This window comes from Anopheles marshallii, chromosome 3 (genome assembly GCF_943734725.1).
Source record: "Anopheles marshallii chromosome 3, idAnoMarsDA_429_01, whole genome shotgun sequence".
NCBI lineage: Eukaryota > Metazoa > Arthropoda > Insecta > Diptera > Culicidae > Anopheles > Anopheles marshallii.
The window spans coordinates 35,915,119-35,935,501 of NC_071327.1; the positions used below are offsets into that span (position 1 = coordinate 35,915,119).

The following is a 20,383-nucleotide window of genomic DNA, read 5'->3' on the forward strand; positions in this document are numbered from 1 at the left end:
TTAAAGATCGAGAAAACTATCATGGCCCATGTTGATTCAATTGGCTATTATTAGTTCATTCCATCATCTGTTTGTCTCTACTATTTAATCGCGATATCAACAGTCAACAGTTTTGCAACATGGATTCAATAGATGACAACATGGAACCATAATCTAATCATGAAACGTAATATTACTTTAGTATTGTGCAATTATTGTCTCGTAGAATAAATATTCTCAGGCTCAGTGCAAGTAAACATACATTTCAGAGTCCCATACAAGTCAACATGAGTGCGATCTGGAACACTATAAAAGTAGCGAAAACACGCGATTACAGTTCAGTGCTTCTTTGGCATGGTTTTTCTCTGTTCCTTCCACCCATAAACGCTGAAATTGAGTGCAATTCCACTAAAAACGCGAAATTTTATTCAGCGGCAATGGCAACATCTAATACACAACCAGAGCATTACGCGCTGCAATTACCCGCGACCCTAGTGACCAACGCTCATATGCATGATGTAATCGAAGTGAAAAAAGTGGCCAATACCACTCTGTTTGTGCGAGTAAACCGTGCTTTACTGATTTGTGAGCTATCCCGAGGCAGTTACGAGGAAGTGCGTCGCAGAGATAATTTCTTCGGTTTGACCAATAAGCATGTCAACTACCCTTGGGATGTATATGAGCCATCGTCGCTTATCATACGAAACCCCACGGGAGTTGAGGTGTATAAGTGGGATGATCGCAATCTAACGCTGCAGTACAGGATATCGAAATATCATGATCACTCGGGTTATGGTTTGCCCGAAAACACGTTTCTCTTCGGCAAGATCTTTCCCTCCGAAGAACACATTGGTATTGTATCGCGCCTCGACACAGACGTACAATTTCGTTCGATTGCCCTGAACGAGTCTAAGTCTACCATCAAAGCGTTAAAAAAATCACCCGTTTTGGACGACGAATGGGCGACACCTACCAGTGCATTATGTTTGGTAGAACATTTGGACAACAGCACACAGCAGACGATCGCTCTACGCACCAAATCAGAACTGAAATTGTTTCGTTTCGATAATCAGTATGAGTTGCAGCAACTAGCGGCTGTGCAGGAATTCCCTCCATTGGATAGTGAATATGATCGAATAATGTTTGCGAAGTTCGATCAAACACGGTTTAACGATCTGCTGCATTTCTCAACTGACGGTCTAAAGATATATCGTTACAATACGACTGCATCAGCGTACGAGAAGATATTCTACACAACGGCTTTTTCGAAATTACGTGGCTGGAATAGCCGTAGTGTGGAGGCTATTACATCAGTGGACATTGATGGTGACGGATACGATGTGCTGGTATGTAGCGGCCCCAAAGGATTGGACATTCTACGGCCTCATTCTACATCCGCCGGATTTGATTTCGATAATGTGTTCCACGAAACAGTGGCAAACCAAACGGTACGCTATTCGTACCTGAAGCTGGTTCAAAACCAAGAATATTCCAAAAATCTAGAAATGCTCCTACATACATCGAATGGTTTAACAAAGGTGAACACAGAACGGCTAGACATCGGTGAAGCAACTAAACCTATAGATGCATCGAAATCGATAACACCCAAGAAGGAAGAAGAACCAGTGATCATCCCGGAAATTGTTACCAACCATTACCATGCTGGATGGTTGCACGATCAACTTGATTTGAGCTCCGTACTGCAACCAATCAACCCTTATAATGGGGAGGTCGAGTTGATGCTGCCGATAGTCGACATTCCCGCACCATTTCAAATACCGATACGGAAAATTATCCAATATAAAAACATAGACTACAACAACGAGCTCGGACGCGGTTGGTCATTTCCTCTGGACTATATAGCACTGGATCGACAATCTAGCGCCTTCGTGCAAGATCACGTCTATTCGCTGCTTAAGGAAAACCAACGGATCATACTAGTGCATCAACCCAAACTCGAGCAGGACGTATCTTCGGAACACATGTCCTTCACCATTGACGGCTATCCCGACATTCAGATCGTTTTCCATGCCACGCGCAACTTCTGGAAGGTGACGATCGACAACCGGACGATGACGTACATCGCGCTGAGGCAGTTTCAAACGACGATCGCATGCCCAATGTGGCCGTTGTGTGGTAGTGAATCACGTCAAACCCAATCATACGCTACAAGGTGGTATCTGAGCGTGGAAGAAATTACCGGCACTGAAGTGAAAACGCTTTATTTCTATGACATAGTTAAGAACAAAACCGACATACGTCTCACATCCATTGAGCTGTTCAACGGTGCACTAGTAGAGTTAAGCTACACCGATGATCGCATCACACAACTCTCTGTGCTAGTGCAACAGTTTGCACAGCACTTAACCTTTCACTACAGCGACAACAAACAGTTGCTGCGGGCGATTAAACAAAGCAACTACAACGTCTTCGAGTTTGAATACGACCCGCAGATGCGACTGTCGACAATTATCTACCCAAACGGTGCCAAATGGACGCCGGTATACACACCAATTCCAATCAATGCCACATCGCTCAAGAAAACCATACCGATCGACTTCGATGGCTCCATATACTACGGGCCGGACTACGTCATTATTGTCGATGCAAATCTCACCGACGGGCGGCTTGTTCTGCACTTCCGCGATCCGCTCGGTGCGAGCGGTTCAGGCAAAACGGATAGCACCAAAACAATTTACGCTTTAAGCGACATCAAACGGTACGTCGTGCATGCGATAGAAAATTTGATCGCAGTGGTCATTATCTACGATTCGTCCAAAGATGTTGCTATTCTGCACTTCGCAAACGGTATGTGGCAGCACAAAAAATATTACGAACAGTTCCCGCTTGACGGTGTTGTTACCGCCGCCAACACGTTTATCCTGGTGTCCGATCTGAAATCATTACGATTGGTGACGACCACAAGCGATCATAAGTATAGTGAAGAAGTGCTGCGCGAGGAACTGCCAGCAAACTTTGCGGTAAAAGCGTTCCCCCACGGATATGCAACGTACGAGCAAGAGCTTCAAATATCGTTGCTTCAAGCAAATGGCAAATGGCTACACATTAAAGCAGACCCGGAGAAGGTGAACTTTTTCGACGAGATTGATAATTTTGTAACTTCCTTTGCCATTAGCAGCGAGCTGGGCCAGACCATCCGAAAGGGTCTTGTTGCGGACATGCTAGGGGACTACAAGCAAGCAATCATACTAAAAGCTCCCGTGCTGCGGAACGATGTGCTCGAGATTCATGTACGCTTTTTCATGCTCAATCTCAACGAAAAGCCGAAAATATTTGACTACTACACCGCGAAAGTTCCACACGCCGTTATGAGCGCTTTTAACTACACGGTGAGTACGGAGCAGAACGATAAATTCGTGCTAGGATACCGGTTGGAGAACAAGAAGTACCAGCTGATGGTGAAAAAATCCAGCGGTCCGCATGCAGTTGAGCTTAATAAGTATCTGAACGAGGCGAAAAAGAGAATGGCACAGCATTATCAAGGCAGCCGAGAGTACAACAATATTTGGAAAGAGGCCAAAAAAACAACCCGCGAAGAAAGTCTGCGCATATATCAAAAGGTGAAGGATGCGGTCGTTTTCGCGATCGATCTCTCGCAGTTTGGACTGCTCACCAACCGGGACGGTGTCGTTACCGGTAGTCATCAGATCACGTACGATGGATTGCACTGGAACCGAACGTACCTAGACGAGGATACGATACGCCTGCGTAAGGTGAACCAGAGTTTGACTGCTGATTATCGATTAGTAAAAGCGCATGCACAAGACACGTTCAAGATTGTTTCCGCGACAAATGGAGCGACGGTTTTCGACACGAATTCCACCAAATCGGAAGAGATCCAGCTGATCACGCCGTACTATGTCCAGACACAGCCGAAGAACAGTCCACTGAGGGTGTACTTTTTTGCTAGCAACGAAACGGTTACCTTCCCAGTGGAGGAAACGCTTAACCGTGCGAGTAATCAGATTGCACTCATCACCACTAGCCATGTGAAACAAACCGCACAAGCGTTGTTGTTCCGATGCGCCAAATATTTCCTCAACTCGAACATAACCGTGCTGGGAAGTCAAACGATAACATCCGCCGACGAAACGGTCCATACAACAGAGTACGTCTATGACGCACAGGACTTGCAGCTGTCCGTGGATGGAGTGATGTTTCGTAAAATTAAAATAGCTCCCGGTGCTGACCGTGCCCGTTACGGTTGGTACGAGCAGAGCGTTGATCTTGCGACGGGCAACACGGTTAGGAAAGCGTACACGGCTGATGGTCAAGAGGTGCTGGATAGAAAGTTGCGCGACCAGGAAGCAAAACGTCGTCAATCCGAAGAACAGAGCTCGCCCAGCCGGAGTGTTCTCGAGAGGATGATTATGGATGTGAACGAGCGTGTTACTGTTGTTGATTTGGCGCCGTACCGCTTGCTGGACGAGATGGTATCCTACTATGGCTTTGAGTCCTACGAGAAAAACCTCTTCGGTAAAGAGAAACAGTGGAGTTTTGATCAAAAGTGGCTCAAAACGGAACATCAAAACCGTTTTCTGTCGTTGAAAGGACGAGAGCATAACCTAACAGCGGAATTTGAGCCACTCGAGCCCCATATCATGTTTGTGGTGTCCTGCTGGTTACGATCTTCGAAACCTGGGAAGCTCGGTGACACGGTCGACGTGCTAAATGTGGACGTAACCTACGCGCCGGAAGGCAGGAAAGTGATGACTTCTAACAAGGCAGAGATAAAACAACGCATCGGAACATGGAACTACGTGGAAGCGATAGTCGACACGACACATTTTCCCACGGAAAAGAAACTTCGGTTTGTAATCGTGCTGGCCCCGACTACCACACATCCGTCCATCGATATCGATCATATCCGATTTTCACCCCTTGGCATGGCATTCGAGGCTAAAATTTACGAGTCTGGCAGAGGAGAAGTAAGCGCAGTACTTGGTACGTCCGGATTGATGAAGCAATACTTCTTCAATGGAAAAGGCATGAAAACGGTCACCTTTTCCGAGCACGGTATGGTGGAGCGGTTTGTAACAGATTCGAAAGTTTTGTACACTCGCCAGTCGAACCGTAGACCGTGTGTTATAGAGATGAAGCCGAAAAGATCCGGTTGGTTTGGGAAAAACGATTTCTTCGGTATTTCCCATCCGGGTAGTAGTGTTTTCAAAACATTCAACGGAACGTGGAGTACACTGGCACTGCGCTTCCTGTACACTCTTTCCCCGCACGATGCAGGTTTACGATTCGTTTGGCAGAATAAAGAGTTCCATCTGCCGTGTGCATCCGGTGCGTCTTGCCCACCGATGCCACAGCGTGGTGAAATTTTAATATTTTTCACACCCGTGCGGGTTTCCACCTGGGTCGATGGAGTCCTGACGCAAGAGACGCTTCTCGAGCAAGGCGCAGTTGAGGTGGCGCGGATTTTTGAACTACACCTTTCGAAAGCAACTCAAATTCGAGAATTTATTGAAATGTATGATCCAACTGTTAAAGTTACTTACCGCAGTCTGTCGGGCCAACCAACACAGATGCTCGTGTATGAGGACCACAATACGATGCGCGTACGGGAGATCCTTTACGATGAAATCGAACGGCCAATTCTGCAAACAAAATGGACAAAAGTGCGCAATGAAACCGATGCTCACATGTTTGGTTATTATGAAAATTTCATTCAAGAATTCCACAACACGACGCGCCAGCTGACTGGCCTGGTGGCAACGCTTAATCCAACCTGTGGAGGGTTCCCTTACACACACACCGTTTACGACAAAAATCCTACGGAAAACAAACTGAAGCAAGGATTGCCCGGCAAGGATTACACCATCAATGGGAAGTACATGCGAGGCTACACGAACGTACCGTACAATTTCTTTCTGAGCAGCCTTTTCCCGGAGCAGAAAGGCTTCCATCATAAAGCTGTACATTTCCCGGGTGGAGCCGTTCGGGTGACCATCGAAAATGAAGAAGGCACCAAAGTGGCAAAATATTCTAAGGTGGGTAATTACGAGCATAGGCTAAATACCTGGCGGTATGGGAAGAACAACCAACTGCAACAGGAACTACCACCCATGTATCACTACATGGCACAAACCTCAACAATGAATAGTCGTGATGCGTTCTTCGGTGCCAACTACACGGCTGAACAAACGGCATTACAGCAACAGTGGGAGGATCGTTACGATTACGATGATGCAAACAGACTGGTCCGGAAACGTACACCCGATGGAGGTATCTTTCAATACCTTTACGATAAGCAAGGCATCCTTCGATTCAGCCTGCACAAAGATCACAACGAAACGCTTGATCGCGTAATACACTTTACGTACGTTGCGGATGATAAAGTGACGCGTGAAGCGCTGGTGCAGCTCAACGAAACCGAATGTGTGGCGCTGACCAACAGTGGAATACCACCCAATTCTACCAACTTCATCGATTCGTTGTACGGAGAGCATGACAAAGATCCGAACATGCGCTATCGATCGAAATTTTCTTCCCGACGCATCGACAACGATCAAATGACCGAGTTTATGGTGTTTGATGAAAGCAAAAAACTGCTGAAAAAAGTGTTCGTCATCAACACGATCAACACATCGTACTCGATCGACTACCAGTATGAGAATGATAAGCTACGATCGATCAAGTATCCGATCGGCGCTGGAGATGAACCGTTCACGTTTATCTACGATCGCAACGGTTACGGGGAAGTTACTTCCATTCGCGAATCAACCATGGATGCACCGATGTTCGAATTTACGTACAACGCGGATGGCATGGTAGAGACGATGAAGGTACGCACAGACGCGAAGCATATGTTCCAGAGGAACTTCACCTACAACGAGCCAGGCTTTTTAGTGAGGCTCGAGGATGATTATTTGTCGGAAAGCGTTAGCTATCTGGAAACTGATTCGTACGGGCAGGATTCCTACACTCCCATCTATGAGGGTCTCATATCGAAGACAATGTTTACTGCTCACTGGCAAAAGTCGGCCAGTCCGCTACGCAACGGTATCTACCCGGAGTACTTCATCTCGTCTACCATGGACCGCAAACGAGCAGCATTCTGCACTGAAGTGTTACGGCGTGCAGGCTACATCGACGAAAACAGCCTTGTGAACAGGACGTTCTATGGTGAGCAGGATGACGATTTACCGTTTGAGTGTGGAAAACGAATCGTGACGCGACATTTATCAGCGGTGCTGAGTAGCAAAAGCATCCCCTACCAATATGGCCATCGATATGACTATGACGATCATGATCAGTTGATTAAGGGCAAATATTTCCACGGGCTGGAGGAGTTGGCACTGTCTCCGCTGACACACCGCTCATTCTCGAAAGCGATAAAGGGAGTTGATGAAGAGACATCGAAAAAGATTTGGGATATATTGCGCACGAAATCGTACCTCACGATGGACTGTACCAATCCCAATCTGTGTCACGGACGCGAAGGGTCCAAGTCCATTTTCAGCGATTTCATTCGGCAGCATCGCTACAGCCAGCATTTGAAGACCATGCTATCGAAGGCGATAGCGGCAAGGAAAGGACTCAATAAGAGCGAGTTCGAACAGAAATGTAATCGGTGGATTGAGGGATCGAACATGATAACGCAGGTGTGCACAAAACTCCAGCAGTCATTAGCCAACGAAAAGATCATAGGAGATGGCGATCAACACCCTCTAGAGGCACTGCATGCTGAGTTCCAAGATGCCTTGATACAATACAAGAACCATATCCCAGACATTGTTGGTGTGCTCCATCATCATTTCGCGACTGCCCTGGGACGTTCGGCCGCAGACGTGCAATCGTACGAAATTGATGCCAACGGGAATCATCGGAAGTTTTATACGGGATTCGCTCGGTATCGCTTGGAGTACCGCCCAGGAACGAACAAGATCACCAAAGTATACCGACAACGGTTTGATCGGGTGCAGCGCACTGAAGAGCAGTTCCCCATGGAGCACGACGGTGATGGCGCTGTCATCAAGGCGGAGCACAAAGGTATTAAGCACATGGAGTACGACAAGCTGTTGCAACGTGTCAGTAAAATAGAGATGATGGACGAACGGAAGTTGTTGTACCAGTACGATGTGCGCGGCGAACGGACCTTCAAGCAGGTGCTGGATAAAGATGGAAAGGTTATGAGTGAAAAGTATTACATACGTGATGCGAATGGATTGGTGCTGATGGACATGGATATGGTGTATCTGGCGAAGGATCAACCACCGGACGTTCGGGTGACCAGTTACATTTACAAGGACCAGCAGCTGATTGGGTTCTTGCGCAATGATAAGCTGTACGGAGTGATCACGGATCACGAAGGATCGGTCCGGGTGGTGGTGACCGGTGGCGAAGTTGTTGCGGCCTACGATTACCTTCCCTATGGACAGATATTCCGACGCTTCGGCACCGATCTCGATGGGCAGCTCTCGTATCTGTACACGGGACAGGAGTGGGAACCGGAGACGGGTCTGTACAACTATCGCGCTCGACTGTACGATCCCGACATTGGTAGGTTCTATCAGATGGATCCGAAGGAGCAGTATCCGAGTCCGTACGTGTATGCCGGGAATTCACCAGTTGCTCTCATCGATCCGGACGGTGAGCTTGCTTTTGCGATTAGTTGTATTGTAATGGCCATAATTGGTGCTTACATCGGTGCTGCATCGGCAGGCAAATCTTGGAATCCTTTGGAATGGAACTGGAAGTCCAAATCTCTCTGGCTAGGAATGATTGGAGGGGCTTTAACCGGACTTTCCATTCCGTACAACTTGACCGCATCGATAGCGTACTTCGTCGGCATGGGTCTATCACTGTCTGCCTCGATCGGTATCATGATCGGTTCAGGTATAACGTTCGGATACTTTGCTATGGCTGCAGCGAGCGGTTCCTGGGATCCACGAAACTTTGATTTATCTAGCCCCGGCACTTGGAACGCACTGTTGGGAGGTATTGCAACGTCAGCTTTCATCGTAACCAATCCAAACACGTTGATAAGCACCTTCCGTTCGATCAGCAGCACTCTAGGTAGAGCTCTCTTCGTCGTTTCGCATGTGGCAATGACTGTGACCTTCGCCTATTTGTTTGGTGCACTAAAGATGGGCGGCGAATTCGACGTACGAAAGTGGGATTTTACCAACCCAGCAATATACTTCGGCATGCTTGAGGGGTACATTTCGGCCTCCTTCGCAACAACGATCGTTCGCAACATTCCGCGTTTAATAAAGAAGTACGGCAAGAAGATAGAAACCGGGCTCGATCGGTTCGCCGAAACGGAGGTCTACTTTCGAGCGAAGCGGCTCATGCAAGGCGATTGGTCAACGAAGCTTGCCAACGCAAGGCACTTCATGGCGGCGAATGCGCAAGCGATTGGCAATCTGCAGCGCGGTGTAATACCAATCGCATTTTACACCTTCTTTGTGACGTTGCGTATGGCGGACAGTTACGAGAACAGTGCCATTCCGGGATTTTCGGTGTTTCTGCAAATTCTTCAAACCGCGGTTATGACGAAAGGATTTACCAATCGCGTAGTGAAGCCACTTATGCCGAATAGAGTTAACGCACCGCTAGCGCTACGCCTAGAGGCTGTACCCTTGCACGATAACTTCTCCACGAGATACAGCTCCTCAGGGGCTGACTCTTTGGGAAGCTTCTTCCAACGCTATCTTCACGTTCCTTTTGAATGGTTCTTCCTGCACACGGAAAACGCACACCGCCAGGAACATTCTTTCGCAGGCACAATAGACAACTACAAAAAACACTACCGGCACACGTCGAAACACAGCACGATCGAAAACTGTCATCCAATGGCAGATGAAAGCGGAAACGGAAAGATTTACGCTTCCTGCTATTCCCATCGCTCGGTCATAACTATTTATCCTAAGGATGATTCTATGCTGGACAAGTCCGACACCTATCGAAACTGTGTTCCGTTGACATTCAATAGCATCCCAGCCATTTCATGTGATGGTGAACGTTCAACACTGCTTGCTATTCAGCTGGAACCTGCTAAAATGTTCGACTACGTGGATGGTTGGCTGTTGCTAGCACGTGTGGCACCAGCCGCGGTTCGAGAAATGAAGCGAATCTTTCAAAACCTGTTTGCACTGGGAATTAATTCGAAGTGTAAAACAAAGGATCCACTGGAAAAGCGTGTCAGCGTAGGGGAATCAATGAAGAAAACAATACACGAATTGCAACTTCTGTACAACAAGTCTGTAACCAACGGTTGGAAAATGGATTGGTTCTGTGCCATGCTGAAGGACCTAGACGAAGATGTGCAAGAATACTTGCAGCACGGACACGGAAATGGCAATATGTTGTTGGAACGTTTGGCCGCGTTGCACAGTGATGCACAGGAAGAAATCGAGATGCACGAAGCAAGGATGACGGTGGGACAGGTTGCTCAATTTACTAAATTCCTCGGAGTTCATGCTGGATCTACCGTATCCTTCGAAGAATTTGTTCCTATAAACGATACTGCCAGCTACTGTTCTCGTTCGACAGACCTTTATCTACGATCGATTTAAACTAGCAGGGTCCAAAACGGTCACATGGCCATGATTGGAACACACGTGGCATTAACCTAATAACAAATTGTTCATACCAACATCGTTACTGTTTCTCGCTTATGGTATACCGCAAAATGAAAGAAGGTTGTAGGTTTTATTGATTTTTACGATATAGTATTCATTATAATTATTGTTTTTATTACTCATGCTCTTCATTTTAAGTTTACTTGTTCATCACATCGTCCGGTTTACGATCAGTTGAGGTGCGAAAGTTCCATCATCCACTCACACACACAAACACACGCACAAGCAGTGATTCTAGCGTACCACGTGTCCTTTCAACCCATATGCCCCCAACCATCACGTTTTTCTTCGTCCCCATTCTTTCCAACTGGCTTTTTGACTGGGTTATCTCTCCTTGCTTTCGTACGGTTGTAGTGAGAAAAAGGGTACAATAATGCTAATAAATAATTTACACCATCGACAAACAAAAGTGGGTTGGACAGCGAAATCATTCATGCGCGTGGCTCGTCTTGTTTGGTAAACGATAGCCAATCATTTTTGCTATTCACTTTACTGAATAATACTCATCACGCGTAGTGTTTTCTAACCTAGTATTTGGAAAAGAGGATCAAGTTGTACAGAAGAATTTGCGTGTGCTGTGTGTTGTGGGACAAAATTACTGCACTTACAGTACTCGGCGCACCGGTATTTGTTTTTCCTGATGGTTTGTCCACCGACCACCACATGTTTTTGTTCCACGGTATGCGAAAGTGTGTTTTTTTCTGTTCCTTTCGCTCACCAGAATTCTCACCGGAAATATATCACCGGTAAGCGTATTGAAGGGGGAGGGAGGAAGGTTGGGGTCGCTGGATGAGACACGACGCTAATCTAATGCAGCTGTGCCACGCTATCATTAGTTCCGTTGATTATTACTAAGCTAAGAACAGAAATCTGCCCACGATACGATTAAACAATAAATTGGAATTCTAATAAACAAAATACAGAGTGCGCTCTCACTTCCTGTTTCCCGCTTTCCGATACGAAACCGACACACAAGTATGTTTGCAAAAACATAATACCCTATCATCATCAACCGCGTGCTGTATCATTTTACACACTTTCCTGAAACTGTCAGGATGAATTTGCGCGAATACAACTTCTCGACGTCACAAACGGTAAAATAGGGCGGTTAGGTTATTTGTTGTTCATTAGTATGCAGTGTATTGTCGGTATTGCCTTTAGTTCCAATTGGACGTAGGCTGGCAACATGTTGATCGAAAATAGAACATTTTACGTGTTTGTTACAGGCCATGTGTTGTAACTACCTTCGCTACTACCTACACACGATCGAATCGGAGGGGAATAAATGGTTAAAATTAAATAAAGACACAACAAAGCACAGACCTAACAAACAAAGCCACAAGTGTATCGAATGATTAGGCAATGTTGTACCGGTAAAAGGAAAGAAAACAGCGCTCAAATTCCATACAGCAAGAGCGAACTTTTAATCCACCTTCACTACGCTGTAGATTTTGCGAATAAACCAGAAACAGGCAAAGAAACCTATCGAACCGGTTAGCAAAAAGAACAGAAAAACCATTATCAGCGTGTAACCAAAGTACAGGAAAGTCGAGGCAGCATCTTCGATCTGCAGCTTCGTGGCAAAATAGTGACAGCAGTACACGAACAGATACACCGCGGTAAAGCCAGACGTTAGAAACGATCGCCACCACCAGTGATAGTCTTCGGCGCACAGATGGAAATAGCACAGCAGAATCGTCGTCTCGGAGCAAGTGATCACGAGGATCAAAAACACGAGAAACAGAAAACCAAACATGTAGTACATCTGGCTTGACCACAACGAGTTAAGAATGAAGAATAGCTGTATAAAAATGCACCCGAACGGTAGCACGCCGCCCATAATAATGCCAGGAATAGGTTGCGTGTAGATGGATTGATCCGGTATCTGGCGTGGAATCTGGTTTGTTCGCACCGGATGCTCCAAAGACTAGAAAAGAAGGAAATAAACAAAATTAAACCATCAAAAGCATGACTAGTGATCACCATGACATTGTACTCACCCGCTTCCGGAAACCAAAATAAGCTCCAACGAAAGTAAGCGGAACGGAGACACCAAACCAAAGGGCCAGTAGCGCTATCAGGGTGGAAAACGGCACTGCACCCGAACTTCCTTTGCTCCAAAGTATTAAATTCATTACGAAAAACAATCCAAACACGACGCTAAACAAAAAACCGAAAACCAAATTATTAACTTCGTCTTTACAGAGTACAACGTGGAGGCTGATGCTAACTTACCCAGGGCACAACATAGACGTCAACAGAACGTTGCTCTTCCACTTGATACCACCGAAGCTCTTGTAGATACGGGCCGAAACATACCCGGCCGGTGTACCAAGCAGTACAAACAATACCATGGCACACGTCATCAAGGCGCCCCGATTAGCCGGCGATAGGAATCCGAGACACGCGAATGCTAGGGTAACGAGCGTCATGCAGAACACCTGTATACCCGAGCCCAGAAACACGGACAGCAGCATGCCTTTGCGCGGTGGTCGGAAAACATCGCCGTGCACCAGCTTCCAGCCGAATTCTTCCTGCGCATCCTCGCCGGAATCCATCTGGTTGTACCGCGCAATGTCCTTGTGAAGCGTGCGAAGCATAATCATTGCCACCATGCCCGAAAGGAACAGCACGATGACGAGTGAGTTCAAAATGCTGAACCACTGGATGTTGGTGTGCGGCATCGACTCGAGAATGTAATCCCAGCGGGAAGACCACTTGATCTTGTTGTTCTGTGTGAAGTGTACCGAATACGTGTACACGATATCCAGAGTCTGGCCATTCGGCAGCGCGCTGGATTGAATTTCGATCGGTTCCTTACTCTCACAGTTCAGCTCATTCGGGTCCTTATGGTTAATGGACGACGGTACCACCTTCACCGAGATGATGCGTCCACCGTTCTGTTTGAATGCCACTCCCCATTCCTCGGTAGCTCCGCTGTGGTACGTAATGGTCAAATCGACGTGATTGAACGGATAATAATAACCGGCCCGATTGTAATTGGGATTTGTAATGCAACCTTCCTCTCCATCTGGATGGCGACGTACCAGGCAGCCCATCGGGAAACCGGTGCTGCAGTACTGGCGCTCGTTTTCCAGCGGATAGCACCAAGTGACCGGCATGTTGTCCACTATCCAATGGTGTTGATAATTTAAACTCATACCCTTCTTCAACACCATCAACCGATGGTCACTATCCGGATCGCCACCCTTGTAATGTTTCACGCAAGCCTTCGCACACTTGACATCCTCCAGGAATTGAATTTTGTACGGTCCCGGACGGATGCGTTCGCCAAATACTACCTGCCCGAGGTTTTCTACCGGCGAGTTTGCTTCATCGATGGGACAGAAATCGAAGTGATGGTACTCGTACGGAATCACCGATTCCTCCGTGTTTAGTCGATTCACATAAAGCGTTACCTCGGACTGCAAAAGAAACATATGAGAACATTAGCAAACAGAAAAATGATCCCGTTTAATGATTCATGACTGTGTCATGACTAACATACCTTGCATGATTTTTGCATTTCAGATTTGCGACAATAGTTTACCGGAGCCAACCCGGGAAGGTAGAACGCTTCCACCAATCCCACTGTCAGTAGGCAAACAATTGGAAGTAAGCCGATGGTAAGATTGCCCATTCCGCTCTTGACAGAACTGTGTCTCGTCATAATGTTTTACGGTGTTACTTCGATATCGCTGCACCGGATGTAGCGCACACAACGAACCAAGCGCACACACACCCACACAAACACTTCCAGTTTTACACACCGCTTACTTGATTCTAGGAATGTCTTCCCTGGAGATGGATTGTTTTTTCGCTATTTTTCTTCTCTTCCCTAGAACGAATCACTTTCGTACCGGTTTCAAGAGACACTTACACCAACTCAATAAAAAGCGAACTGCTACACTGCAAACAATTGTTCTCACAATTGTCAACAGCCCGTTTAGAGTCCGGGGATACCGATAACCTGTTCCAGAAAACAAGTGAATAAATAGAAAATTACTCAAAATTTCATTCTTTGCAGTTTTTTTTCTTTACGATGACGACAACTTCGTCTCTACCGCTGTTTGCAGTAGTAGTAGTAGTAATAGAAGGTGCCAACTAGAAAAGCGCAGAAACTGAAACGTAGCACCCAACAAAGTGCTTTTGCGTCTACTTTTGGTGTACATTTTCAACAATTTACCTTTCGTTCGTCACACTTTTAGCTGCATTATGTTTTGTTTAATCGTTTTTCGTATTAGAACTTTGGAGAAAAACGTAAACGAAAAAGATAAACTTCTGCTGACCCGATGTATTGTTGGCCAAACTGTGCAAAGTGTGTGTAACGCAGGTTGGCCCATAGCACACTGTCTCTATCAGCTTCTGACACAACGCACCCATAAAAACATATCAGCGATATCTTTTCACAATATTTTTTTTTCAGCATTGTAGCAATAATTTAAACAATAGTAATGGTTTACTTATTCTTCGTCAAATCACCCAAATTATTCAATGGATTTAACATACATTATTGAAGTTGTCACCCTGCATTACATGGACCAGCCTTGCGGTTCTTGCATTGTTGATCGTCAAATATTTTGGAGCACGTTCGCAGAATTTGTGTTGCCGGTTGGAGATATTCAAATAAAATGAAACTTTTAAGCTTTTGTCTCAAGTTAATACACCGATAGCTGTAATGATGCAACCATATAGCAATTGTGCTGGATTTTCTCAAAAGTCGTGAACACATTAATGAATTTAAAAATTAAAGTTATTGGCACCGTCATCAGGAGCACGTACACACTTGATTTCCGTGGCAGACAGTACGCAGCCAAACTGTCAGTGACGAAATAGCAACTTCCGCTTGTTGACATTTTTCCTATCTCTTTCTTTTCGTCCCTATCCGATTGCGGAGAGTGCACACATTTTGTGCCTGGTTTTTTAAACAGCAAAAACTCGGATAACTTACATCTAAAATGGTTAGTTTATTGTACAAAGTGTTATTTATAGTTCGTTGCACCTGTGCACCATGAATTCATCCCTACACGCACAGCATTTTCGACGTGGTGGCAATGTGTTGACTAGGCGCGGTACTGGCTCATCGAGAGTTCCAAGCGGCGGGATTCTTCTGTAGTTTTGCTGAACGTTAGTGGTCATGTTTGCGTGTTTGGATTTGTCGAGAGATAGAGCTGCTGCAACCACCTAGTTAACATTCTAAGCTGCGTGATTTTGGTTTCATCTAACATTGATTACTCTAATATTGCTTTATTCGCTTTTTTTTTAGGCCAAGCGCACCAGGAAGGTTGGAATCGTCGGAAAGTACGGTACCCGATATGGTGCTTCGCTGCGTAAGATGGTGAAGAAGATGGAAATCACCCAGCACGCCAAGTACACTTGCACGTTCTGCGGCAAGGTAAGTCCATGAACTGCTTTTCCAATTATGAAGCACTTTAAACGGTCCATTCTTTTGTAGGATGCTATGAAGCGGTCGTGCGTAGGTATCTGGTCGTGCAAGCGATGCAACCGTGTCGTTGCAGGTGGTGCCTGGGTGTATTCAACCACAGCAGCTGCCTCGGTACGATCAGCTGTCCGTCGTCTGCGTGAATTGTAAAAGATGCTGCTTGGTACAGTAACAGAAAGCGAAATGATGCATTCGGGACTACGCTTGGGGGAGATTAAAGCAGTGAAACTCGGGATTCCAGCAAAGCGATGTGGTGTTTGCCAATATCGCTTTATTATTTCGGAAACCCACCATCATAGCTTTCTACAACTGGCAGGGCCTGTCATGTGAGTCAGATCGTCTTGTTAATAAAAAGGGAATGGTTCTATAAAGAACGAATGGAATCGAATCAGGAGCGGAAGGAAACAGTGAGTGTTGCAATCTGTGTTTTATTTGCTAGTATCCGAGGCAAAATAAAATCCGAATCGCCAAAGTCCTATATTTTATTGAGCGTAGTGCTGTGTAAGTGGACGATGAATCCTGTTGGTCTCAGTCTTATAAGGCGAAGTGGGCCCTTATTTCTTGTGCATTATCATCGTTTCATATCAGCTTGGGAATTATCAAGTTATCCAAGCAAATGGATTTTTTAATACCCGGGATGTAACAGAAGCTGATATCTTCGATAATGAGAATTTAGACCTTAAAGATGTACCTGATGTGAATCTTGGTTTCATCTTTGGCGAAGCAACAGAATTTTATCTTTTCCATGATGATTAATTAAATTTGTACGGTTTGATTTGTGTGAACAAAGTTCTTTCAAAAATTAATTTTCTTTGTTTTGTGCTAAAAATGGTTATGATATGGAAGTGTGCACATACGACAAAACATACGGTACTTACAGTGCCAGATGTCGTTTAAGTTTAAGATGCACAATACGTACTAAAAGCTTACCAAAACCAAAACTGTGATTATCATTTCATCTTTCGAACGCAAATCTTGCGCTTCCCCCGTAATACCATATTTTAAGTATCTTTTTTGTAATTGAAATATTTATTTCACTGCAGGCCACTAGCACAGATGCTTGCTGATATTTCAGTTTTCTCACGGCCAATATTTAGTTCGTTCGTAACAAAATGCTTTTATGGATAACAACCTTTAAACGGAAGTGGTTAAAAGGGGAGAACTGAAAATTAAATAATAATAAACTATAAAAATGCAGGAAGCATGAAAAAACATCTTACTGCATCCATTGCGTAGCGCATTACGCATATAATCTTCTTACAATTACATCTATCAAGCACAGCCTTTGGTATGTTGGTTTTTCGTTACCCTTATTTGTTTAGTTGTTTTTGTTTTATTTTCTTTCGGTTGAAATATTCAACTTATTAAAAATAATATTACCACTCGACAGTTCGATTCAATCTACCGCTTCCGAACACGGTTGATCAAATGATCCATAATAAGCTAGAATCGATGTTGGTATTTAAACACAGTATGACTACGATAAAAACAATTAATAAATAATTTCTGTTCGAATTTTGTGTGTGTGTGTGTTTTTTTTGCTTTTGGCAGTCATGTATTTTTTTTTTATTCAGTCATCATCACCATCAACATACGTTTCGCTTTCTCTCGATATTCACATTCTCGATTATCGCACATATACCTCATACAAATCCGCACAAATATATCTCACTTCCAAACTGTACAATCTGTCCCGGGTCTTGCAAAATACACGCAACGTATCCTTACGTATTTCTTACGCACATAAAATACATTAACGCACCCGCGCACGCACAACTCTTACGCATTATATTCACAGATTTGTCACGCATACGCATCGCTTCAGACTTTCAACCGACTTTAGCAATATCTTCTAACTACCCACCCCCACACTCATTCCCGCTCGCAGCACTCGCTCACAGCACAATGTTGTGTGTAATGATAGTAAAATAGTAATGATTAGTACACGTAGTTGCAGTAGTAGTGTCTTTGTGTGTGTTTACTGTTGTGTAGTAATAGTCCTAACACGTCCTAGTAGTAGTAGTAGTTCGAGCTTTTTCCGAGCTTCCGATCGTAACGATAAAATCGTCCTTTTTGAAAGTCGATGATCGTGTGGCTTAAAGATAATGATTGAAAGCTTTTCATACCTTGTAACCCCCCCGTGGTAATCGTAAGTTCGTCTTCGTTCTTCGTATCATTCCACTAGTCTTTGGTCGTACTAGGACATTGCATTAACCTAGTGTTTGTCCTTTAATGTATGTTTTGCAAGCCGCGTAGGATTGCGCTAGTGTGCTTTTAATGTTTGTTTTAATTCCCCTGTCGCTCACGCCCGGACGCTTTTTAGTCTCCATTTCTTTTATTTGGTCAGTCTCAAACTCGATCATACATATTATATGATACCCAGAATGCTGATCGCGCCGCACCTCCCACACGCATTAGAACTCCCTTCGCGGTACTTTGTGCCAGTGTTCTCCCAGTATCAGTTATCAGGAGCATTCACAAGTAGGGATGGTTATCAGCGCCTTTGGCTGCATTTGTTCTGTCCTAGTCAGTTCCAGTTGTTATGTTATGTTTTATGTATAGAAAATATTGTTGTTTTTATTCCGCAGTAAAGGAACTCCTCCTTGGAGTTCGCATTTACACTCGCGCTCATTTCGCACAATCATATCGCACAACGTCACTTACATACACATTTATCTCTCTATACACATATCACACACCCGTATTCGATCGCGATCATACATTAAACTAACTTCGTTACGGTAGATGAAACACATACAAAATATATTATATCTTAAGCACATTCATTCAATTCCACGACTAGTCTCATTCAAATCATTACAAGTTACAACAAAAAGTATCTGCATAATTTGGCCTGATGTTTTCCCATATTGACTACTACTCTGACTTAAATGTTGAGAAAAATATTTTGTCGACCAAAAAAAAAAACACTCAGACGAAATTGAAGAGTTTTTTGTTAGAGTTTCCATAACTACATTTATGTAATAGCATGCTCAAGAATGAAATATCATCATCAACTAATGACATGGTCAATTCAGTGATGGTTAATAGAATATCAGAAAAAAAAACTAAATTCATTTTTAGATGATTGAAGTATCGGTAAAACTTACAAATCCCCTTGTTGAATTAAATCGTGATAAAAGATTTCAATTTTACTAGTTATTTTGTCTTGCTATCAACCTGTGACTGAGAAAAAATAAGAAAGTGAATCGATGGGCATAGTAGTTTTGATACATCAATTTACTTAACGTCTCTACATACAGGCCTGGTTGTGTTATGTAATTTAACCCCTGACTTGAATAAACTTATTTTACAATGTACACACTTACACCTGAATCATACAAATGTTCGAAGACCCGATCATACACGCTACCGAAAACAGACCAAAAACATACTTCCGTATTCACGCATTATTTGTATTATCCTCGCGATCACATTGACCCATTCACGAAAATTTCGTTCATTACGCAAGTTTATAATATATTTGGTCACATATACATCATAGTCTCGCTCATCCCTTCTCTCAAGCATTCGGCTCACAATTCGATACAACAATATTAGCAAGAATGAAAAATTTACATCTTTTAGATACACCGTCATCGGGTATTACCTCAAACATGGCTTTAACTATTTTATCGAACTTTCGTTTCACTCTGTGTGTTTGTGGTACCGCGTAGTGTTTGAATTTGCTTTCTTTGTTTGTTTCGTTTTGTTTTGTAGTAATTTATTTTGGTTTCCTAATTTCATTACTTTCTCTCTTTCTTTTTCCCCGTATGTTTTGCCTGTGTCAATAACGGTCAGCAGAGTCCTTGTCCCTAGTTTAATTTTTTTCGTTTTTCTGTAATTTCTCACTTTTCTCAGTTTTCTCACCGTTTCTAGCACACCAATGGCGGTCAGTCAGTTGGAAGAATTCATGATTAAGTCCATATCGATGATAGAAATTCCTCACACCTACGTTTTTTTTGCTTTTTTTGCAGATTCTTTTATCTCCTTTTTGTCGATAATGACTAATCAAACTCCTACCCATACGTTTTCTACTCGATGCTTTACTATATAACTTTGTAAAATGTGTTTTTAGTAAAGTAATAGAAAATAAAACGAGATAAAGGAAATTTCCTTCCAAATTTGTATTTTCTACGTTTAAACTTCCCAATTTGCCCCGAATTGCATTATCTTATTAATAGTAAAGTCCGTCCCACACTATTATAGTCGTCTTTTTATCGTTGATTTGGGATGATATTTGTTATGTTTGCTGTATACGGGGGTTTTGTTTCGTTAAATTTGTTTACCTAGCACCCGTTACTATCTTCATTTCTTTGTTGTGTTTTGGAGTGTGATTTTTTCAGGG

General features: G+C 44.1%; 3 protein-coding genes across 3 annotated transcripts; 2 read left to right on the top strand and 1 right to left on the bottom strand.

Moving 5' to 3' along the window:
• The first annotated feature begins 416 nt into the window (after window positions 1–416).
• On the top strand, window positions 417–10,526 carry LOC128715282 (uncharacterized). Its single transcript, XM_053810164.1, has one exon. The coding sequence runs from the start codon at window positions 417–419 to the stop codon at window positions 10,524–10,526; it is 10,110 nt and encodes a 3,369-aa protein (XP_053666139.1).
• A 1,489-nt stretch (window positions 10,527–12,015) lies between these two features.
• LOC128714300 (transmembrane 9 superfamily member 2) lies at window positions 12,016–14,262 on the bottom strand. Its single transcript, XM_053809175.1, has 4 exons — window positions 14,101–14,262; window positions 12,828–14,017; window positions 12,593–12,752; window positions 12,016–12,519 (listed from the first exon to the last, which is right to left on the bottom strand). The coding sequence occupies exons 1-4, from the start codon at window positions 14,260–14,262 to the stop codon at window positions 12,016–12,018; spliced, it is 2,016 nt and encodes a 671-aa protein (XP_053665150.1).
• Window positions 14,263–15,603: 1,341 nt separating this feature from the next.
• On the top strand, window positions 15,604–16,185 carry LOC128712549 (60S ribosomal protein L37a). Its single transcript, XM_053807441.1, has 3 exons — window positions 15,604–15,681; window positions 15,859–15,987; window positions 16,048–16,185. Exons 1-3 carry the CDS (start codon window positions 15,604–15,606, stop codon window positions 16,183–16,185), a joined length of 345 nt encoding a protein of 114 aa, XP_053663416.1.
• Window positions 16,186–20,383: the final 4,198 nt, after the last annotated feature.